We start from the raw sequence: 22,347 nt of genomic DNA, 5'->3' as shown, positions 1-22,347 counted from the left end.
GCCAAGACCCTGGAAGAAACACCCAGTTCCAACGAAACCCTTTGTCCGACCTCAACCGCTTCCAGACTTCCTCCTCCTCCCCTTCTTCACCCCTGGTGGTCGATCCCCATCCAGCACTGTCGTCACAAGTATGCCTGCTATCACGACGACTGCCGCGGCGGCCTCGACCACCCTTAAACTCGCCGGCGCCGGCGGCTCCTCCTCCAACGATGCCGAGGACGCCGAAGTCTACGACGAAATCGAGATCGAAGACATGAGCTACGACGCCGACCGGCAGATTTACACTTACCCGTGCCCCTGCGGAGACCAGTTCGAGATCACCCTGAGCGACATGTACGAGGGCCAGGACATCGCCGTCTGTCCCAGTTGCAGTTTGACGATTCGGGTGATTTTTGAATCCGAGGATTTGGTCGGCGCGGACAAGGAGGCAGAGTGAACACAGAAATTTGACGGAAGAAATGGGTGTTGTGTGGATGATGGCTCTAGTCGACAATATACCAATGCTGGGTTAGTGACGATGGTCCGAAGAGAGATGTTGGGGGCCGACGCAGAGTCTCCTGGAGGTGGACCACCGTGTGCGCTCGACCACAACGACACGCGATGTCGGGTGGGAGATTCTCTCGCAATCAACACCGAGATATCTTACCAACGACTTTCGTGCTGCTCTGAGACTGGCAGGTAACGAGACGGGTGTGTTCTCCCTTTAACTTCGACTGGATGACGCCGCAGATTGCCGTGTTCGAACCCGTTTCTTTTCCCGCCCCGCTCTCTTTGGACGATTCTTGTGAGAATTCTGGCCCTTGAAAAGGGCCAGGAAGATCAATCGCTGCGCCGCCAAACACGCTCGAGAAGGCTCCTTGTCTATGGCACATGGCCTCTTGCAGGACTGGCTCTCATTCCGTACCCCTCCTTGCGACATGTTGGACTGCGGATTTCAGACCCCCCAGCTACAAGATACCAGGCACAATTTTTCTGGAAAGCCATCAATCCCGAGCGCCCCACGGGTATGTTACAAATCCCAGCACATAATGACTGTGCCGTGTATCGCGGCCCCTCGCTTGGAAGAGACCACGCGAGCGAGCGGGAAGAGACAGCCTATCCCTTCACGGGCAGCGATACAACGCACGCGGACTAGATTGACGCTCAGTTGACGCGGTAGCTTGGAATAACCAATACTCCTCCGGCGCTCTGGTCCTCGTCCGTGTTGCTTGGAGAATGAAGTCACTGGGGGGTCAATCATATCAGAACCGTCCAGGCACCGCAGAGCAGTGAACGGACGAGACCCCCCAAAGCTGCACGATACATTCATTCACATGTGCACGCTGTGCTCTGGCACAGGGTTCTTGTCCTGAGAGCGGAGACAAATGCGATCGACGTATGAATCCATCATCATTCATGAAATTTCAATGCTCATACCCATATCAACGTCCACAACTTATATGTTTCATAGCTGTGGAAACTTTTATTTCATCCATCCATCCATCCACACATACAGATAGATAGATAGATCCTCCTGTCCGAACCATTCCTCCCCATGGAATTTAGTTTTGTCCCTTTCCTCCATATTTGGCTCAGTAAATATCCTCCCACACACCGTTTGTAAAATCCATACAGCTTGTCTTCTCCGTCCTTTATCCAGAGGTGAGATTCGTGCCTACAGGGGCAGGAGGAAGAAACACCTTCTCCGCCACGGGCGGGTACTCGAGCCCCCAGCCGGGGAGGGGGGAGGGTTCGGCGCCCATCTTGCAGATGCGGATGCTGCGGATCGGGATGTCCTTGGCCCATGTGAAGGGGTTGTCCGCGGTGGTACGGTTCAATTCGTCAACTGCGGAACAGAGACTTGGTGGTGGTGGTAGTGATGGAGAAGATGCAGCCCCGGTGTGATTCCCACCGTCGTGGTTAAACAGCCTCAGAATCTCCCTCGCATCCACATTCCCGTCGTCTCCTGCACCTCCACCTCTACCTTTTCCTTTTCCCTTCCACTTCCCCCTGCCTTTCCCTCTACTCTTGACGTAGATCAGGTTCGCCACCGTCGCGTGCAGAACCAGCGGTCTCGTCTCCGTGATCAGGCCCGCTTCCCGGAACACGTCGCGCACCAGGTTGCCGAACCGCTGCAGCCGCGATGTCGGGTCGTGGGGCTCTGCGTAGAAGACCCGCGCCGAGCGCGCGGAGGGGAAGGTGCCCAGCGACGAGAGCGATATGGTTATGGGTACAGGTGGTGGAGGGTCTGGTTCTTCAGAGTTGTCTTGGGCCAAGGTCGAAGAAGGTGCGGAGACTCGTCGTGGTGGTGGTGAGATTTCTCGGCGTAGGGATGTGAGTGCTTGTGCGTGAGAAGACGGGATTACACCGGCTTGTTTCGCTGCTTGGTGCAGATTTTCTTTTTCCTCTGGTTCATGGTTCGAAGTGTTTGTCACTGGTTGTGGATCTCTGGTTTGCTGGAGCTCCTGCGGATCAGCCTGGCCTTCGCTGATGGGTGGCTGACTCCTGATTTCGTGTTGAGCGTCATTGCTCCGATCTGCCCCTCCTGTTGAGGCCGGCTGGACCTCTCCAGTCTTCCCTTGCACTCCAGAATGCGTTTCCGTATTCGGGGTCAGTTCGTTGGCGTCTTTTCCTGTTCCGCCTCTCGGCCGTTGCTTATCCCTTCTTCTCCGCGCAGACCCTTCCGCCTCGTCCCCTTCACCGGCCTCCGCTCGCCTAAGGAGTTCCAGGTAGTCGATCCTCTGCAGCAGCGCTGCCGCATTTTCCAGGTCTTCCGCGTTGGGAAGGTGCATGACCCCGAGTGTCAGATGGAACGTCCCAGGCGGACGATGGGCCTGCTCCGGAATGATTCGCAATGCTCGATCCACATCTCGATCACCTCGTATTTCTCTGCCGGATTGCTCAGGTGCTGTAGAGTCCGGATGGATTCCATGCCCACCACCTCTCTCGGGGGTCACTTCACGATCTGGAGCAGGCAAAGGCGTGGTGATGGATCGGAAATATGTCAGGGATTTGGAGAGCTGTGATACTGATTCGTCGCTGACCAGCGGGAAGCAGACAAAGTGCGTGGGGCGCTTGTTGTGTTGGGGGTTTGTAGTTCCCTTTCCCCAGGACGATTTCTTCGACGCCCCTGGTGCCTGTGACGTTGATGTTGGTTGGCTTGGTTGATGATCCGGATGCATTTGCCCGGACGGAGGCGTTGACAGCCTAGGCACGGAAGTCATGTTGACAGCAAAGCTGGATGGTGATGTCCAAGTTGAAGATCTGCGTCTGCCAGTCTCTGCGATGGCTCGACGGTGCAATGCCCGAAGAAACAAGTCGGTATGCATCAAGATTATAGACCATCAAAGGACGGTTCCGCCAATGAAGCGAGGACTTCTTCCGGTTTGCACCATACCGCCGTGATCAGATTCCCGACGTTTGGATTTCCTAGGTATTCAAAAGAGCAGTATCGAAGACTCCCAGATTATTCAGTACCGGCATCAGGCATTAGAGACGATTGTATGTTTGGCTGGCAGTGAGTAATGAGGCAGGCAGAAAGACAGAGATATTGTAGTGATGAGAAAGGACCAAATTGGGTCCAGCCTTGCGTTTTATTATTACAGGTCGAGCCTGATTGGCTCGGAGACGGCAGCCTTGTCAGAAGCGCAGCCTTGGGTGTTTCCATGGGAGAAAACCTGCGAATACGAGGACGACAACTCGGAATCTAGACGAAGATAGTGTCCAGATGTAGGCGAAGATGACTCTGGCACGGCGGATGGGTATCGTCAGGGAGACGAATGTAACGGTGGAGAAGCGGACGTTGAGGAAAGTCCGGCAAATGATGGACTCATCATGAGTGAGGCGACGACGAGAAATCTGAGAAGCAGGACGAAGAGCGGGATGGAGGGCAGGCGAGCGATGGATCCCGCATCGACAAGCGCGGTGAACGAAATGAAGCCCAGTGGGTTCTTGAAAGCAAGTGTGAAATGCCATATATTCGACATGGAAGCACGGTTATCATTGTCAGCAGAGTCTCGGGCTATGGACTCCCACCATGTCACAAGAATGCCCACCATCCATGCTGCCTGAAATCGAAATTTAATGGTGATTTGAAATCGGCGCAAGGGCGGTGCTGGTATACCACAACCTGCGCAATCCGTTGCTGGAGATGGCCGCAAAAGGAGTCAACCGGAGAAGTCCATACCGTATTGGATCCGATAAAACAGATGCAGATCAACACGGGTAGCTAGACACTTGGTCTCTATCCCTGCTTCAAAAGATGAGGTCGCTACGCACAATATCGGTAGTGGGTTGCCACGCCGAAGAGGTGTACTCTTTTATTCCCTCGACATAACGCCCGAAATTGGACTGCTCCGCGAGATCAAGGATATTATTGACGAATTGAACATCATGTTGGTCCTGTTCGAGGACCAGAGGAAAATCGCGAGAACGTTGGAGCAAGTCGTTCGTGGGATGGACAAGCCTGACGAAGACGAAAGCCGAGATTTCGAGGCAGTGACCCACGGTCCTGGCACGGAGGTTGCAGAACAGACGAGCGCTGTTAGGCAGTCGCCTCCACCGACATCGCCAGAGCCCGTGGTACTCGAAAGAAAGCCGCATACTAGAAACCGACGAAAACTTGTTCGCGTCCTTGTGCAGGAAGAAACACAGCAGGTGAGCAAAGTGTGGGGGGCGAGCTCAGATCCACAAGATTCCAGTCTACCGCTCTCCAAGATTCAGTTGAGCATCGACGAGATCGAGAAGATGATCCAACGAGCCACGAAGGCACAACTCTCGGTACGTACCCGAACAAACGCGGGCGAGCGAGCGAGCGACTTTGGCGGAGAAAGGCTAACGTCAACGCATCCCATTTCGGCAGCTTAACGTCTTGGTGGACCTCAAGCAAAAGCAGATCAACGTGCTGGAAGCTCGGGCCACCCGCAGAGGGGCGGAAGAAACCCTTCGTTCCACAAATGCAATGCTCCAATTGAACAAAGCAGCCGAGAAGCAAGGCGACACGGTGATGGTGTTCACCGTGGTAGCAATCATCTTCGTAACGGACTCCCATCACTTTTGCACGTTACACATCCCCGAATCTTCAGGGAGTTCTGACTCTGTGAAATCCGACAGTTGCCTCTATCCTTCATGGCCGCCTTTTTCGCGATTGACATTTCCGAATTTGCACGCGATCGAGACGGTGCACTTCCTTTGGGATGGGTGTCGGCTTTCATGTGTGAGTATAATTCCCCCATCTTTTGTCGATAGGATGGTTCTGTAACACCGGCCCCTTGCTTACACAAATGATGCGCGCTGGCAGTTCCGATTTCGCTTGCTGTGAGTGCGGCCCTGATCTTTGGTGCGTTCAAGGTCCAAACGGTCAAGAAGTGGTGGATTTTTCTTCATAGGTCTGGGACTTTTCAACAGATTTTTTTTGAGGCACCCCAGGAGGGGGATGACATGACCATTGTGCCTAGCGAGAATTCATCTTTATTGAATGAGAAGCTCCTCTGGACCTTCAGAGAACTAGTCATGCCTTGACTGGCGAACCGGCAATTTGAGCACTGAGCAGGGCATTTGAGCATGTTTTATGGTTTCTTCCAGAGGCGTCCTAGTTCTGCAGGGGTGTGCTCCTGTGATTCGGCACAAGATCCAGCTGGACCGTACAAAAGCTGTGTAGGCTACAGAAAAGTTCGAAAGTTCTCGTAGATTGTCCATAGACAGACATGACACAGACGTATCGTTGGCTTTTGGTGTGTACGCCAGACCCTGTCAACAAACTTTTCCGTGCCAAAGAGCGAGCGGTATTGGAACTTCCAGCTAAGGGGGTTGAGCCTTGCTTACGTTAGCTCTAGCGCGGACAGATTGCAATGTCCCATCCCCCCCCCCCCCCCCTGTCTTTTATTAATGTCCTTTTTCCTATTGTTTCTCAGACAGGGTGGACAGATTTAGTGGAACTAAAACCCATGAGGAAAATTCCTCAAGGCCCAGGGTGCCTGCCTCTTAGCATCCGCCCAATCTCTGAAGGCCAGCATCTTCATCGTCTAATCTACCACACGGCCCTTCGTACACCCAACACTGTGCGTAATCATTTTGGACTAGTCAGATACCAAAAAACGCCGGAACGAGGAATTCTTTCGACCAAAAAAAAAATTTCATTGAGATGGTAATTCAGAGTACCCCTGAGCAAGCAGTAATACGACAAGACACGAATGGGGAGACAACAGAATCCTTCTCGGTGCGATCCGTATCGAGCCTTACTCCACTTGGGTTTCGTGTCTTCGCTGTTCAGAACTGATGTAGTAGACCCCCTTCCGGGTCTGAATCAGAGGATCCTTGGACGATGCAATGCCCTGAACGCCGCCCTTGTCCGGAGTTGGACTGAAGGCAATTTGTTTCTGCTTGGCCGCGTTGTCGTCGGCAACTTTGTTGATCTCCACTTTGCCCACGGGAACAAACGTTGCGCTCTTGTACGGGACGGTGGCGTCGTCCAATACGTCGGTAGGGTCTGCCACGTGTGCATGAACGTTGAGGACGATCGGTTTGGCGGGGAACCGCTGCTGGAGATCGTCCTCCAAGTAGTTTGGCGCCAGTTTCTTCAATTGCGCCGGGTCGGTGTACAGATGGTCTCCATCGGCTGGATAGAGACGATATCGGACATTTGTGACTTTGCCATCCTCGTTGGTCAAAACATGAGTGTTTGGCTCGTAGAATGTAATGGTACCATAGTTGTAGGGATTTGGCTTTGCCGACTGGACGAACGTCGCAGCAGATGGGTGGCTACCAAGAAAAGAAACAAAGGCCGCTTGGGCTTTGTCGAAGTTTGCCTGTTCCTTGGAGTAGTCGCCGCCTTTGGCCTTGGCCTGGTTGAGCAAGAATTCAGCGATCTTGGTGCCGCGGAGAAGCTGGAGGAAGGACAAGAAGTCCTCCCCAGTCCGGGTCGCGAATCCATTGAACGAGTGACTGATCAGGTCCGTATGTGTGTTGGCGTCAATGTGGAAGCGAATGGCAACGCCCTTGGGAGTGGCATTGTCGTCCACATCGGGTATGTGTGGTATGCCACCGCCGACAGAAAAGCGAGCTGTGACCGGAGTCGAGGGGTTGTTGAAGTGAGGAGCTATCGAAAGTGTCTTGGCTTGGTCGGTCGGTGTGAATGTCCCTTCCACCAGAAGACCTTTGGCGTGGGCTGGCAAGGGGAAGGGTTAGCTCGCTGTTTGAGACCAAAGGCTGAATCATACGTACTGGTACGATAACCCGGATGCTTTCCGAAGAGCGCCTGCATCTCGTCCACCAAATCCTTGGGGAGTTTGTCATTTGTGTCTGCCATTGCGAGGGCGAATGCAAAGGTCCAATTCTGTGTAAAATGTGTACTGGTCACCTATGATCGAATCTAGTTCTGAGCCTGAACGTGAACGGAGAAGAGTGGGAGAGAGTCACTACTAGTACTTCAAGTCGAGCAATGTTCTGGCCAGATGACCCTTGACATAGACATGGTTAGAGAGTGGCAATCACCGGGCTTTGAGCGAAGTGATCTGGCCTTGGAATGGGTATCAGCAAGCGTGATATCGTGTGCTAGAGCATTCCAGACCGCAGGGAGAGTGTGTGACCCGAGCGAGAGGCTGCCGCCGCATCGTATAAAGGATGCATAATAGGAACGCATGTGACAGCGCTCGAGTCTCCTGGGACCATGCATATCGTGTGCTGACCAATTGGCTCGAGGTGATAGGAGCGGTGAGCTACAGCAGAGAAGCCACAGTGTGCATCATGGAGGCAATTGCAATCGAGCTGAAGAGGAGCTGAAGAGGAGCTGAAATCTGGAAATGTTTCTCTCAGAGCCTGCCGCCAGCATCGAGTCCTCTGGTTGCGACAAACACCAGCCAGCCACATTATGGGATCCCCACATTATGGGGTTTCTCGCAGCCTTCCTGATATTAGGGTTAGGGAAACACAGCTCCCCCACGGGTTGCTTGATTTCTCCGCTCGTGAATTCCAGGGGGGACAGCTGCATGCTGTTTCAACCTTGTGCATTCCGAAAAGCTCGAGGACCGCCACAACGTCAGGAGCTGAATGTCCAGCACCATGCCGTCTTGGGTGGTTGCTCGGGGAAGGGAGAGCACAGCACGATCAACGGACAAAGCACGACGGCTTCAGCAATATATAAAGCAGATGTCGGTGTGCGATCCCTCAACATCCTGGCATTCTTCAACCAAAATCCATCTGCCTAACTGAACGAAAATAAAGCCGACCTTTCATCATGCCCGTTGAAGTCCAGCAGCCTCCAAATGTCACTGGTGGCACCCCCACGCTGGATGATATCCTAAATGGCATGCCCCGACAAGATGTGGAGGACGATCCCATGGTTGTATGGGACAAGGGCGTATTTCTGAACGAACTTATTAAATAGGGACTTGTGCTGAGTACCAATAACGATGGTGCTGTCAACTGCGAGCTTGCTGTCACTGTGGGGTTCAAAAAGGGAACCTTCAAGGGCACCCAGATGGCCCTAACTGAGATTTACAGTTTGCTGGAGGACGCGTACGGTGCCCTCGGCTGCTTCAGATCCTGAGACTTGCTGACTGAAGCACAGAGCGGTGTCTCACTTTGACTCCAAAGGCCTGGAACCCATCTTGTGCAGAAGCGAGACATACAAACTGGAGCGACCCATCAAAGGATGGTTATCCTCCTCATCTGCAAACGATTCCCCCCATCAACCATTGGTTCAGGACCCTTGCGTTGAACGCCGCCGCCCGTATGACCTTGGTTCCTTTTGTCATTGCAATCGATCCGAATCCGCAGACGAACCGCACGTTCAGCCTGGTGGACTGGTCATACAACAAGTTCAACTTCCAGGAGCATTACGTACCGAACGATCTCAAGAAACGAGGTTTCGACGTGGAATCCGAGGATGGGCTCAAGTATCGCAACTATCCATATGCCACCGACATGGCACTTCTCTGGGGGGGTTTTGATACGAAAATTCGTGCAGTCGATGCTTGAGACCAAGGCACAAATCTGACCAGGATGTCCAGGCGGACTCGTCCATCTCTGACTGGTGCAACGAAGTCCAAACCCGAGGCCAGATCAACAACTTCCCGACCATCACAACCGTGGATCAACTGATCGACGCGGTCACCATGTGTATCCACATTGCATCACCACAGCATACAGCCGTGAACTATCTCCAGGACTTCTATTACAGCTTCGTCCCGTCCAAGCCACCTGCGCTCTGCACACCTTTACCACAAGACCTGAAGACCCTGAAGACATACACGGAGAAGGAACTCACCGCGGCGCTTCCAATTAGTACCGATGGCCCGAAATGGAAGGATTGGCTGCTCGCCGCACAATTGCCCGAACTGCTCAGCTTCAAGGTCGAGTCGCGGGACAACCTGATCACCTACGCCAAGTCACTCTACAACGTGAACAAGGGCCGGACCGTCCTGGAGAACAAGAAGTTCGACGCCGTCGCCATCGCCAAAGCCGCCGCCGACTTCTACAGCGACTTGAAAAACTGCGGTCTGGCCTTTGAGTATGTTCCGGCAAACCAGACTGAGGGCACCGTCGAGTACAAGGTCTTGCAGCCGGATCTGACTGCTGTCTCGACCTTGATCTGAAAGGGCCTTGTTCGGTCAACGGCCGATGGAGAATATGGTTTCTGATATCTTGTAAAATAAAGCCTCGGGAAAGAACAAGCAGATCTTGTCTGTGAGGCTGGCTCTTGTGCCAGTAGCCAGTTTCGTCATTGAGCGCCCCTCGGTCGAAAAACGACTACCTCACACTCGTGGGCACCATGGCTGCGGGATCTCACATGGCTATATTCTCGAATAGGTGGAATATCGCTCTGCCTTAGATCAACATAGTTAATTGGACCGTCCATCCCTTGGGTCTTCTGGCCTTTTGTGCATTGTTCGTTTTATGAACGTGTTCGCCCTTCCCTCTTCCTTGGCGGCCCTTTTCGTCCTAGCCTTATACGCAAGGCAATAGAATGCTCCCAAATGCTCCCAGTTGCTCCCTCCCTCCCTTCTCCGAGGGTTGTTCGAAATGACATAGAACTGATACTCCAAGCTTGGGCTTTTTATGACTGATGGCGAGGCTCTGGACGCAACATGACACTCCAGCAATGACATGGTTGACCGTGAATTGCCACGTGAAGACCACTTGGGTGCTACAAGAAAATTCATTCCCGCAGCCCTTCGCTCTAGTTCTGCCATCTCATGCTCTTTTTGAACATCTATTCGGGGTATCTATCTGTTGAAGAAGCTGATGTAGCTTCTGCGATTGTCCGTTGAAGGACGTTGCTCTCCACCTGATCTCTTATCTCTGATCTCTTTCTCCAGCTTTCTCGTGCCAGCACTCTCGAAACAAAGGACTCGAGGCACCCCATTATTTCAATGGCCTCGATCTCGTCCCAAACTTTTCCTGCCTCATCAATCCTCGTCCCAAGGTCGTTGAGTTTCGTGCGTATTATCCGTTTTGGACAAGGAGGTCAATATGACCATGCCGCTGGATTCTCCAGTTTCTATGCGTTGAGCATTAGAAAACCTTCTCCCCCCAAAAAAGACCTCAGCGCCGATACATATGCAATCATTCAAAAGCCAGTGACACAAGCCCCGACGACCGTCAAACCGTCTAGTAGCGGTAGATATCAGACTTGAAGGGGCCTTCAACAGTCAATCCCAAGTATTCTGCCTGAACAGGAGTCAGCTTGGTCAACTTGGCATTGACATGCTCCAAGTGGAGCAGGGCGACCTGTTCGTCCAAGATCTTGGGGAGAACGTAGACGCCGACGTCCTTCTTGCCGGTCTTTCCAAACTCGACGTATTTCTGGCCGAATTCCTCGTCTTCGGCCTTGTACAGCATGATCTGGGCTAGAACTTGGTTGGAGAAGGAGCAGGACATGACGAAGGAAGAGTGGCCGGTGGCACAGCCCAGGTTGACGAGACGACCCTCGGCGAGCAGGATGATGTTGCGTCCACTGGCCATCGTGTAGCGATCAACCTGAGGCTTGATGTTGGTGACGGATTTGGCATTCTTCTTGAGCCACGCAACATCGATTTCAATGTCAAAGTGACCGATGTTGCAGACGATGGCGTCGTTGCGCATCGCCTCAAAATGTTTTCCAACAATGATATCACGGCAGCCGGTGGTGGTGACAAAGATTTGACCCTGCGAAGCGGCGTCGTCCATGGTGACGACCTGGTAACCGGAGACAGCGGCCTGGAGGGCGTTGATGGGGTCGACCTCGGTGACGAGAACACGGGCACCCATGCTGTGGAGAGCCTGAGCGCAGCCTTTTCCAACATCGCCATAGCCGGCCACGACAGCAATCTTGCCGGCGATCATGACGTCCGTGGCACGCTTGATACCGTCAACCAGGGATTCCCTGCACCCATAGAGGTTGTCGAACTTGGACTTCGTGACGCTGTCGTTGACGTTGATGGCCGGGACGAGGAGCTTCTTGCCCTTCAGCATGCGGTAGAGGTGGTGGACTCCAGTTGTGGTCTCTTCTGACACGCCATAGCAGTCTTTCAGCATCTCGGGGTATTTGTTGTGGACCAAGGCGGTCAAATCACCTCCATCGTCAAGGATAAGGTTCAGTGTTTTTCCTGAAGGGAAGGCCTTCAGTTGTTGTTCCAGACACCATTCATATTCTTCTTCGGTCTCGCCCTTCCACGCGAAGACGGGAGTGCCTCCAGCGGCAATTGCTGCGGCGGCGTGATCTTGGGTCGAGAAGATGTTGCAGGAGGACCAGGTGACCTCAGCACCGAGAGCTTTGAGGGTTTCAATGAGGACGGCAGTCTGGATGGTCATGTGGAGGCAGCCGGCAATTCGGGCACCAGCAAGCGGTTGGTCTGCAGCATACTTCTTTCTGATTGCCATCAGACCTGGCATCTCGATTTCTGCGAGGTCGATCTCACGCCGACCAAAGGCCGCCAACGAGATGTCGGCGACCTTGAACTTCTGGGCTGGAGCACCACTCATGATGTCGGTATTGATAGGAGGTTGGAGGGAGAAGGAGGGTTCGAGTCAAGGAGTTTGGTGAAAGGTGTTTGGTGGTGGAAGAAAGGTGAAGTGGGTGAGTGGGTGAGTGAGTGAGTACCTTAGATGAGGGCGAATTTGTCGGTGACATTTTTTCCTCCTGCGCCCGCAAAATCTCAACTGCGGAAAAGGTGCCTTGGGTGCCTCCGAAGCAACGCACCTCCATCCCACTTCCCACCATCACCCACCAATCACTCACCAACCTCTGCATCGTGGGGTAGAGCTCAGTCCGACCAGAATCCCACTGCCGCACCTTGCTCAGAGATAGGAAACTTTGTGCTCCTGGTGCGGGTGTCCGTGGCGATCGCCAGCCAACAGCAACCAACAGCAACCAACAGCCCGCCTAAGACTCGGATAGCATGATCACGGCATCAGTCCATCTGCATGCCATCCCTCCCTCTATATAATGGACTGACTCCCTCCTGATGTCAATGGACACTATCGATCTTCTCTTTATCTGTCTTACGGGTTACCAGTGCACGCCAAAGAGGCGGGCTATCTGGTCTTGTTGCCGCTATCGGTGAGTTTTCTGATACGTCCAAGATGCCCGTGATTTTTTGCCTTGATTAGGAAACGAAATGGCATGGTCCTCTCATGCTCTGGTCGTGTCTGCAGCTGGCACAATGTTCCGTTCTGCCACGCGTGCCGTCTGTCAACACCTGCTTCGCCTGATCTGTGGGCGAGAAGAAGCTGCCCGAGGGGCTTGAGTCTGGCGGCAACTGACGGCAATGCGCTGTACACGTGGAAGTCGGCTTGGACGGCTGCTGGCTGCTGGCTGCTGGAGTCTTGCGCGGCAAAATGCATCTCACTGCAGATGGACTCTAGTAAGTAACGGACCTTTGCCAGGTTCCTCTGACCGCCACATACTCCTCAGCTCAGATTCTCATGTTGGTGTTCTTCTTGCTTTGATTCTCTGCAATCTACACTCATTTGACGGCGGTGGTGCCTTCCTCCCATAAGCCTCAATTGCGTGATCAGTTCCGCAACGCACACAATACCACCCCCAGACAGGTTCCAGCATTCAGTCATTTTTCCAACCTCCCCACGTTGGCTCGTTCTATATTGCTACAAATACCACGATATTTTTATTCTTTCCTTCGACAGCATCCGCAATTCGGTGACCGAAGCCTTGATCCTGTTCCAAATGGCAGCCGCTCAGCCCAGACAAAGGCTCAAAACGAACGAGGACAGCAGCATAAGCGTGCATGATTCTGGTGCCTCGACCAAGATCCACGGGCCCTTCACCGGAGTCACCATTGAACATCATCCAACTCAAGTAGAGTTCGAAAGCGACGTGGAATCCGCCCGCTGGTTAACAGTTTCACCATACCTTGAACCAGAACATCTCTTGGATCTGAACAGTGTCGATACTCCAAACCGGCTTCTCGCTCTTGCATCGACACAACTGGAACCAGCTTCAGGAAACTATGCCACAGTCCCCTACGAAGACTCCTTCGATTGGAGCAGTTTGATGGCATTATTGAAGTCCTTGGCAGCCAAAGAGGGTTACAGGTGGACGCGGCAAGAGTTCTACGTCGTCGAGTTCAGGTCGAAACTCAAGAAGAACATTGACGTTGACCTCTTGTTCAAATTGGACAAGCAATCCCACGTCGAAGCCACTCAGAGTGGAGGGCTTCTGAAGTACTGGTACGGGGTACCTGACACCAATAGGAGAAATCTGGCAACGTGTGAGTAAAGACGATGGAGCCTTCAAGACGAGAAGTTAATCATCCCCTAGGCTTCTGGCGCAACAAAGAAGACGCAGTCAATGGTGGGCGAGGGCCATGGCACAAAAAAGCTCGGGCTGCTATTTCTAGCATGTATGAAGAAATTGATGTGAAAGGGCTGCGCTTCACGATTGAGGATGACGTGGCAAGCTGGGCCTTTTCGCCGTATTCTTGATGCTGCAAATGTCCAGCATCCGCCCTGCAAGCTCTCGAAAGTAGATGGATGAGCAGGTTCGAAATTAAGATTGACTCTTGAGGAAGCAGTGGTGACTGGGGTTTTCGAGTATTGGCGTGTTAGTGTTCAGGTTGTTCATGATTAAGCCCCTTTGGTCATCAGTTGCGGGATATAGACTGCTTGAATAAAAGGTCTCGATTAGAATTCGTGGTCTCTTGATGACACCCAGAAAATAGTGAAGGAGGAGAGAGGAGGAGTGGTGGTAAAGCTGTCTGATGATATTAATTGATATTGCCCAGTCCCATGTTTCCGCATTGGGACTAGTTCCACCCTGCGGTTGACGAGCTTGCTTTTCAAACCTCATCGTTCAATCCCCAAGCTCCAGCAAGTCCCGAGCTCGCATTGACTCTCCGCTCTCAGACTTCGTTTCCTTCCTTTGCAGGTCCAACTCGCTTTGCATCGTCTCTCCCGCCGGCAAGATGATGTCCTCCAAGCTGATGCGGCCAGCTTTCGCCGCTGCCCGTCGCACAGTTCCCAGAACAGCTGTCCGAACATACGCTGCTCCGGCCGCCGCAGACACGAAACCTCCAGTGCCTTTGTTCGGCCTCGATGGGACTTATGCAAATGCTCTGGTATGATCAATCCAATGTTATCATGCAAAAGGTGGAGATAGGATCGGGGGGCAGCTGGGAGAATCACGGCTTGGATGGGTGTCAAAAGATCAGGGATTCAGGGTCGTCTCGTCGAGGGAATTTCAAGCTGACACTTTCATGCTCAACAGTATACGGCGGCTGCCAAACAAGGCTCCTTAGAGCCGACGGCCAAAGCTCTCAGCAGTCTAGAACAAATCTTCAAGACGGATGCCAAACTCCCCCAAATTCTCGCCGCTCCTACACTCTCCGATACCGACAAGTCACAGATCATTGCAGAACTGGAAAAGCACACCGGAGCATCCGATAAGTCCAATACCGTCAAGAATTTCCTGCAAACGCTCGCGGAGAACAACCGGCTGAGTCTGCTCGAGGGAGTTTGCGAGAAGTTTGGCACCCTGATGAGTGCAGCAAGAGGAGAGATAGAATTAGTTGTGACGAGCGCCGCGGTATGTCCACCCAACGCACTATGTCCATGGTCCCACGGTCTAGACTCAGACCTGTAGACCAAAACACTGCTGTGCGCACGAAGACTAACGTTGCTGATCAACAGAAACTTGACGACAAACTCCTGCGCCGCCTCGAAGCCGCCATCTCGAAATCTGAATACAGCGGAGGCAAGAAGCTCAAGGTCGTCACGAAAGTCAACCCAGATATCCTCGGTGGCCTCGTGGTCGAGATTGGCGAACGAACCATCGACCTTAGCGTGTCAAGCAAGATCGCCCGGTTGAACAAGATGCTCACTGAGACTGTGTAAAATTATCGTTCATCATTGGGATCTGTGGGATGAGAAGCAGAGCAAGGGCTTGACTGGTGAGAAGGGCACGTTCTGGGGTGGGTACGATAGCACCTTCTTGAGGGTGAGAACCAGAGACACTGGACATGCAGTAGGGGCGGTGATGTATATAACAAATCCAGTTCATTTGTCCTGGCCGTACTGAACCGGCATTCAGCTTGTGAACCATCCTGGGATTGGCCAAACCACTTCCAATTCAGTCGAGACCAAGAGACTATGATCCGTTACCCAACTGGTCGATTCCTCCATGCGCCCCCTTCAACTCGTTTTGTCAAGCTTGGTGGTATTGTCGAGCCAGCATAGCTGAAACAGGTAAGAAGTTCTGTAAGAAGCTCTGTATACCCTCACTAGAAGGGTCTCTGCAGGGAGTATTCAACACGGGTCTTCAGCCGCACCACCGCGTTTCCTTCTGTTCGAGAAATGCAGGGACAGCTGGGCGTCCCTATGTCCTGTATCAACGCGTGCATGCCGAAGCCAATTCCATATCGCCTTCAATGATTTGAGAAAAGAAGATGACCAGCATTCTTCTGGCCTTCCCAAGCAGAATAGCGACAGACACAGGAAACTCGACCCAGAGAATCAAAAGCTTGTGAAACAATCGGGGCTGCACAAGGTTCGGCCCCCAAGAGGGCAGGCTGCCTGGTCGCCAATTAGCCAAGGGGTTGTGTGATACCGCTACATTCTCCCTTCGAGTGTAACAGATCATCCATCTGTGCCAGGGAACAGCGTGAGTGAAACATTTCCAAGGCCGAATGAGGCGTAACTCTTGAGATATTTGTCGACACAGCCTTCTTGCAGCCGCTAGCCATGTTTTGCAGCTTCAGCCTAACTATGGGATGCCCACCATTCAGGCCCCTGCACCTGCCGTCCTGGCTCCTCATGATAACCTCAATATGTTCCTCCCTTGATGCTCAAAGTCTAGCCAGCGCTGCTTCAGATTCTATGGTGAGCAACGACTGAGTTCGTGGCGGAAGGGGTGGCAGCATTTTCTTGGAAGGATCTCGTTCCACATGGCTTCCCAAGTCTCAGCGCCGCTCCTACGACAAAGCAACGACGGCGACAACTTGGCGACAGAAATCCAAGCACAGGAGAGTCGGTCCAAGGAAGCACACTCTGAGCCTGCGAAAGCACCACCACCTGACGGACCTCCACAAAGACTCGATGGAGCAATCGCCGACATACTCTGGGCTCTTATGTGCCTCAGCCTCCCCATGCTTGTGTTGACAGCCATCTTCGTTGGCCTTGTGTATGGCTATGAGGTTTCCAGCGACCCGGAGATTTCTGAAAACTTGCTAGGAGTCTCGACCGTGCGAAACAGATCGGCCTACTACGTTGATTTCAGTGCTACGCGACTGATCACGGTTTCGTCCTGGACAAGCACTGTCACGTCGCTCACGTCGGCGTTCGTCATGGTTCTGACCTCCTATCCACTTGCGAAGGATTATATCAGGAGATCTAATTTGGGGGAGGTCGAGTCTCTCCCTACGGTCTATCAGCTCAAGCTGATCATAGGTCTACTTGGAGGAGGGTTCGGACCGCTATGGTCATGGTTGCAGTACTGTTTCTGGAAGCGGCGAAACAAGCAGACCAAGCTCTTGTGGATGACCGTCGTGAGTCTATTGGCCGCAACTGTTTTGAGGTAGAGGACCATAACAACATAACCCGTCAAGCCAGAGGGGTACATGCGCTAACTTGTGCCCACAGCATCGCCCTCGTCGCGGTCGATACATGGCTCCATTTCACCACGTCGACAGTGAACCTGGACACGCTCTCACCACCCGTTTCTACACCTGTTGCAAGCTACGGTCGTGGCCTCGTGCCCCTGTGCTATAACCAAACTTGGACGCCCGGGGACATCAACCAGTGCATAGGCGGCTTGCAACTACCGGAGTCAATACACTTTGACAGCGCTTCCGAGGCGACTCGTACCTCGATGAATCTTTCCACAATCAACAGCGTCATGACTAGTACAGTGGATGACAAGCACTTCGCCTTCCTCACTTCGGCACAACGCGATCCCAACCTCGATTTCCGGGCTCGGACGTACGCCATGAGCACCACATGTTCTCCAGCCAGCCAAGCTTGCCACCTCCAGCAGATCGAGTGGTGCATGTACGACAACGGCTGTGCCCTGGGAGAAGTCCAGATGACTTTGGGCATGACTTACAACTGCAGTCCCAGTCTCTACGGGGACCTCAACAACAACACCGGCTTCACCTTCGCGGCCGGCAACGGCAGCTCGTACGGGACAAACAGCAACATCGGCTTCTTTCTGCAGATGTTCAGAAAGCAAGGCTTTGCAGACCCGATCGGGACTGTCGATGGACAGCTGGCGACCCCCAACCCATTCTTCTTCGCAGCCGGTGCTCGTGTGGCCGCCTCTGACGCTCTCTCTCTGGATCCCGAAGCCGTCGAGGACGACGACCAGTACAACTACGCCTTTATCTTTCAATGCACCTCTGCCGTCTACGAGCTCGAGTACGCATCCATCGCCGGCAATGTCGTCGGGGATGCCAGCAATTACACCATGGCCAACGAGACCCTATCAAACAATGTCGGCTGGGCGCTTCTCGAGAGCCGCGCACTGGTGCAGAACTCGCTCGAGTCCGCTTTCTTCAGCGGCGCCCAACAGGTCAACACGTCCCAGGCATTTGCAGATTACTTCGCCAGTCAGTTCAGCAGGGCCGCGCTGAGCATGATCGCGGGAATCACGGCCGGGAGACTGAACGTCGCCGAGCAGACGAGGCAAAGCCGACTGGTGGCGCGGCTCCCCAAAGCCCCCTTTTTCACCTTGGTGAGCTTGAACCTCCTCTACGCTCTGCTCGGCATTGTGCTTGCCGCCATGGCTGTGGCGAGTCAACCGGGAAAGACGCGCAATATGCAAGCACGCCTAAGCATTGCAGGATTGGTAGCTGCCTTGTTAGAGCCGAATGGCGTAAGGCGTCGTGGTGCATCTCGCCTCGCCAAAGGAAGCAACAACGGCGGGATTGAAAGTGTCTTTGCCGAGTACCACGACAAAGACGATAGCAGCGGTCGAGTCATTCTGGTCGATTCCGGCACTGGAAATTGCGTCTTTGAAAAGGTCTCGTCGCACAGTGCCCTTGCCATGGTTGATGCAGTCCATGCAGTTGGCGTTGATGCCCACCCCTGCGGCCACCTGCATGCTGAGGATGCAGCCAGCTGGTCGTCGCCCGCCCAAGAAGGTGGTTCTCAAGGCATGCTGCATGACGGTGCCGTCCCTCCTTCGGCTAGAGAAGTAGTGGAAGATCCCCAGACTACAAACATGGTACGCAGTGCGGACCGTGCGGACAGTGTATGAGACAGGAAACGGACGCTTCATCTATATATACCTAGTACGACGAAGGTCACGACATGTGGTATGTGGACTTCAATCTATACATCTCGATAGAGAGGTTACAAGCAATGGTAGAAACAAGTATTGGGTATTTGCGTATTAAGCTGTATCTGCCCGCTCAAGTAATGCTCTATCCATGCTCTGTATCTATGCTCTAACGAAAAGCTCATGCTCTAAGGATCGAGGCTACAGCGCCTTGCCAGTAGTCTCTATTATGATAATCGTCGTACTCCCGCACCATCGAGTCTGAGCGACAAAACCATGACTCTCAACTCAGCTAATCCAGCTGCGCCTCAAACTCATCCTCGTACACTGCAGCACTCTCATTCGTCTTGATTTTGGTCAACTGCTCGCTGACGTACTTGTCGTAGTGACTGTCGGCAATGCTCTTTCGGCGTTCTTTCTCCAGCTTGTCCTCTTCTCCCCAGGCGTCTGAGTCGGTCCCAGTGGTTGTTGCCGCTTCAAAATAAGAATTGGGAGCATCCACATCGTGAATCACGGCGGGCGTCTGATTCCCTCGACCGGAGTGGTGGTCGCCGTTGGTGACGGAGACGAATGAGCCGCGGTTGCCGATCGAGCGCGAAGTCGACGAACGCCGCATCGGTCCGGGGGTGCCAACAAAGGTACCTTTCCTGCTCAGTCCTCTTGAAAGAGTGTCATCGAAGTAGTGCGCGGCGGCAGTGGAGGGTGTGCGGGGAGTCTGCGCTAGACGACAATTGATACCTGTGTCGTGGATCATCTTTGCCATCAACCCGGTCCACCCGCACTGATGGCTGGCACCGAGGCCGCGGCCGGTGTCGCCATCGAAGAACTCAAAGAACCAGAGATAGTCTTTCCAATGTGGGTCAAAATCGAGAGTATCGTTACCTGCATTGATGGCTCGACGGCCTTCACCGTCCCTCAGCATGAGATGCTGGAGCCGGTGCTGGATCTCCTCGGCAACGTGGCCGAGATGCATGTATTCACCCGAGCCGGTGGGACACTCGATCTGGAGGGAGGTGCCATAGAACATGTAGAACCGCAGCAGCGATTCGACTAGCAAGAAATTCACAGCAATCCAGATTGGGCCACGCCAGTTGGAGTTGCCGCCGAAGAGGCCAGAGTCAGAATCACCAGGTACGTAGCTGACCTTGAATTGCTGGCCGTTGACATCCATGCTGACGGGATTCTTTTCGTGGTACTTGGACAAGCTGCGGATTCCGTGCTCAGAGAGGAACTCTGTCTCGTCAAGCATCCTCTTCAAGATCTTTTCTAGGCGCTCCTTGCTGACTAGAGACAGCAGGAGACGCTCGTCTTTACCTCTTTTGCGCATGGAGGCAATATTGCGCTCTGCAACGTCGTGGCGATTCTCAATGAACCAATCCATCCGCCTCTTGAAATTGGGAAACTTGTTGATCAGCTCCGGCTCCAAGGTCAGGACCGCATATAGTGGGATGAGGCCAACGAGAGACCGTACGGGCATTTGCTGGGTCCATGGTCCGCCCCAAGAAATTGCGTCGTAGTAGAATCCGTCCTCCTCGTTCCATAAGCTCTTTTCTTTGCCTCCCGCACGGAAGGTCATAGCGTCGGCGATCAGAAGAAAGTGCTCGAAGAACTTCGACGCAATGTCCTCGTATGTTCGTCTATGCTTGGCAAGTTCAAGTGCAATGTTCAACATGCAGAGGCAGTAGAATGCCATCCATCCTGTGCTGTCGGCTTGCTCTAGAACTCCACCAGTGGGTAAAGGCTCGGAACGGTTGAACAGACCAATGTTGTCAAGACCCAGGAAGCCCCCTTCAAACACATTTTTGCCCTCATAGTCCTTGCGGTTGACCCACCAGGTAAAGTTGAGCAGTAATTTCTGGAAGACACGTTCGAGGAAATCGAGGTCCTGTCTCCCATACATTTTTCGTTCAATCTTGAAGGTCCGGAAAACGGACCATGCGTGCACAGGTGGGTTGACGTCGCCAAAGTTCCATTCATAGGCCGGGAGTTGCCCGTTGGGGTGCATGTACCATTCGCGAGTGAACAAATCGAGCTGCTTCTTTGCAAATTCGGGATCGACCATTGCAAGTGGGATACAATGGAAAGCTGAGTCCCAGGCCGCGAAAAACGGATACTCCCAGGAATCCGGCATTGAAAGGATGTCGTCGAGATACATATGCTTCCAGTGCTCATTCCGGATATTCTTGCGGTTCTCCGGGGGAGGTGGCATGTTAGGGTCACCGTTCGCCCACTGATCCCAGATGAAATAATAGTGCTGTTTGCACCAGAGCATGCCGGCAAGAGCCTGGCGCTGGATATTCCTCAAATCTTCAGCCATGGGAAGAGGGCTAATTCTGTAGTAGAATTCGTCGGCTTCTTGCCGTCTTTGCTCGATAATGTCGTCTAGAAGCTCCTCGTTAAGGTAGCCATCGTATTTGCGCGACAGGCGGAATCTGACAACGGCGCACTCTCCAGGAGGGACCCCGTCACCTTGGCCAAAGTCATACCAAGCTGCGCATTTTGTGCCCGAGCAGCGAGGATTGATGGCTCCCTTCTCTTCGTCGACTATCCACCGGTGGAAAGCGTCCTTGACATAAGGTTGCTTGTTCTTGACACCGTAGAGCTTCTGGAGGTTGGTGTCATTTTCCGTGAACATGAGTTGTGGATGAACATCGTCAGCATTGGGGCCACAGCCTGGTGATGGAGACAGCTGGAAGAAGCGATGACCCAGCTTGTGATGTTTGGACTGCGCAGTCATCGGTCCCACCATGCGAATGTTGGGTTTGAGCTTTTCGGGCTCCCTGCCCCAAGACCAAGTGTTCCTGAACCACATGTGAGGAATGATATGCAGAGGAGCCGGTTCTGGGCCACGGTTGTAGGCGGTTACCCGGAACAGCAACTCTTCAGGGTCGTCGGTCTCTTTTGCAGTCTCGATGAAGATGTCAAAGTAACGATTGTCCTTGAAAGCGTCCGAGTCGATAATGTTGAACTCGCGCTCAAGCTTGCCGCGTTTTGCATTTTCCTTGATCAACTCTTCGTAGGGAAACCGCCGCTGAGGGAGCTTGTAGAGATATTTCATGTATGCTGCAGAGAAGTCAGCTCATTGTTGCTCGTATTTGCGGCAGTCCGACTCACAATGCGTAGGGACATTGTCCAAATGGAAGTGTGCCTCCTTGATACTTTCACCGTGATTGCCCTGGGGATTGCTGAGACCAAAGAGCCTCTCCTTCAAAAAGTCGTCCTTCTCATTCCAAAAGGCGAAGGCAACGTTCTGGAGCCCATGAGTATCGGACACGCCAGCAATGCCATCCTCACCCCAGCGATAGGCTCTAGACCTGGCTTGGTCGTGGGAGAAGTGGCTCCAGGCGTCACCATTGTCCGAGTAGTCCTCACGCACAGTTGCCCATTGACGTTCAGCCACATAGGGACCCCATCTCTTCCAGTATTTCGTGCGCTCGCGGTCCTCTTTCAGCCGTTTCTCTTCCTCACAGAGATACTCATAGTGGTCTACAACAACCATCTTGGGATCGGAGGATCACTGATCCTGTTGTGTATGCTTGGGACCGGTCGAAGCAGATCAGCACATGCAGCTCCAGGGAGTTTAGAGAAAAGGCAGGGTTTCGGCTCTTAGCAATGACGGGGAGGCAGAGAATTGAATGAAGGCCCCGAGGTAAAGGACAATG

At 53.2% G+C, this 22,347-nt stretch overlaps 10 protein-coding genes across 10 annotated transcripts; 6 read left to right on the top strand and 4 right to left on the bottom strand.

The window, feature by feature from the left end:
* Positions 1-130: 130 nt before the first annotated feature.
* Positions 131-436, top strand: Z520_11162 (diphthamide biosynthesis protein 3; the record flags this gene model as incomplete). Its single annotated transcript, XM_016781651.1, has 1 exon — positions 131-436. The coding sequence occupies one exon, from the start codon at positions 131-133 to the stop codon at positions 434-436; it is 306 nt and encodes a 101-aa protein (XP_016627228.1).
* A 1,195-nt stretch (positions 437-1,631) lies between these two features.
* Z520_11161 (uncharacterized protein) lies at positions 1,632-3,203 on the bottom strand (the record flags this gene model as incomplete). Its single annotated transcript, XM_016781650.1, has 1 exon — positions 1,632-3,203. The coding sequence occupies one exon, from the start codon at positions 3,201-3,203 to the stop codon at positions 1,632-1,634; it is 1,572 nt and encodes a 523-aa protein (XP_016627227.1).
* A 1,168-nt stretch (positions 3,204-4,371) lies between these two features.
* Positions 4,372-5,499, top strand: Z520_11160 (uncharacterized protein; the record flags this gene model as incomplete). The annotated part of the gene is made up of 4 exons (XM_016781649.1): positions 4,372-4,758; positions 4,841-5,014; positions 5,092-5,194; positions 5,279-5,499. The coding sequence occupies 4 exons, from the start codon at positions 4,372-4,374 to the stop codon at positions 5,497-5,499; spliced, it is 885 nt and encodes a 294-aa protein (XP_016627226.1).
* A 716-nt stretch (positions 5,500-6,215) lies between these two features.
* Positions 6,216-7,285, bottom strand: Z520_11159 (uncharacterized protein; the record flags this gene model as incomplete). Its single annotated transcript, XM_016781648.1, has 2 exons — positions 6,216-7,144; positions 7,201-7,285. 2 exons carry the CDS (start codon positions 7,283-7,285, stop codon positions 6,216-6,218), a joined length of 1,014 nt encoding a protein of 337 aa, XP_016627225.1.
* Positions 7,286-8,212: 927 nt separating this feature from the next.
* Positions 8,213-9,572, top strand: Z520_11158 (uncharacterized protein; the record flags this gene model as incomplete). The annotated part of the gene is made up of 5 exons (XM_016781647.1): positions 8,213-8,320; positions 8,363-8,493; positions 8,546-8,632; positions 8,682-8,943; positions 8,988-9,572. 5 exons carry the CDS (start codon positions 8,213-8,215, stop codon positions 9,570-9,572), a joined length of 1,173 nt encoding a protein of 390 aa, XP_016627224.1.
* Positions 9,573-10,587: 1,015 nt separating this feature from the next.
* On the bottom strand, positions 10,588-11,940 carry Z520_11157 (adenosylhomocysteinase; the record flags this gene model as incomplete). Its single annotated transcript, XM_016781646.1, has 1 exon — positions 10,588-11,940. One exon carries the CDS (start codon positions 11,938-11,940, stop codon positions 10,588-10,590), a length of 1,353 nt encoding a protein of 450 aa, XP_016627223.1.
* Positions 11,941-13,141: 1,201 nt separating this feature from the next.
* Positions 13,142-13,899, top strand: Z520_11156 (uncharacterized protein; the record flags this gene model as incomplete). The annotated part of the gene is made up of 2 exons (XM_016781645.1): positions 13,142-13,685; positions 13,736-13,899. 2 exons carry the CDS (start codon positions 13,142-13,144, stop codon positions 13,897-13,899), a joined length of 708 nt encoding a protein of 235 aa, XP_016627222.1.
* A 479-nt stretch (positions 13,900-14,378) lies between these two features.
* Z520_11155 (uncharacterized protein) lies at positions 14,379-15,306 on the top strand (the record flags this gene model as incomplete). Its single annotated transcript, XM_016781644.1, has 3 exons — positions 14,379-14,531; positions 14,681-14,998; positions 15,103-15,306. 3 exons carry the CDS (start codon positions 14,379-14,381, stop codon positions 15,304-15,306), a joined length of 675 nt encoding a protein of 224 aa, XP_016627221.1.
* Positions 15,307-16,355: 1,049 nt separating this feature from the next.
* Positions 16,356-18,664, top strand: Z520_11154 (uncharacterized protein; the record flags this gene model as incomplete). Its single annotated transcript, XM_016781643.1, has 2 exons — positions 16,356-16,984; positions 17,050-18,664. The coding sequence occupies 2 exons, from the start codon at positions 16,356-16,358 to the stop codon at positions 18,662-18,664; spliced, it is 2,244 nt and encodes a 747-aa protein (XP_016627220.1).
* Positions 18,665-18,977: 313 nt separating this feature from the next.
* Z520_11153 (uncharacterized protein) lies at positions 18,978-22,184 on the bottom strand (the record flags this gene model as incomplete). Its single annotated transcript, XM_016781642.1, has 2 exons — positions 18,978-21,748; positions 21,800-22,184. 2 exons carry the CDS (start codon positions 22,182-22,184, stop codon positions 18,978-18,980), a joined length of 3,156 nt encoding a protein of 1,051 aa, XP_016627219.1.
* Between the last annotated feature and the right edge of the window lie 163 nt (positions 22,185-22,347).

This window comes from Fonsecaea multimorphosa (assembly GCF_000836435.1).
Source record: "Fonsecaea multimorphosa CBS 102226 unplaced genomic scaffold supercont1.36, whole genome shotgun sequence".
Classification (NCBI taxonomy): domain Eukaryota; kingdom Fungi; phylum Ascomycota; class Eurotiomycetes; order Chaetothyriales; family Herpotrichiellaceae; genus Fonsecaea; species Fonsecaea multimorphosa.
The sequence above is the reverse complement of the archived record's forward strand: the minus strand, read 5'-3'. Positions and strand labels throughout refer to the sequence as shown.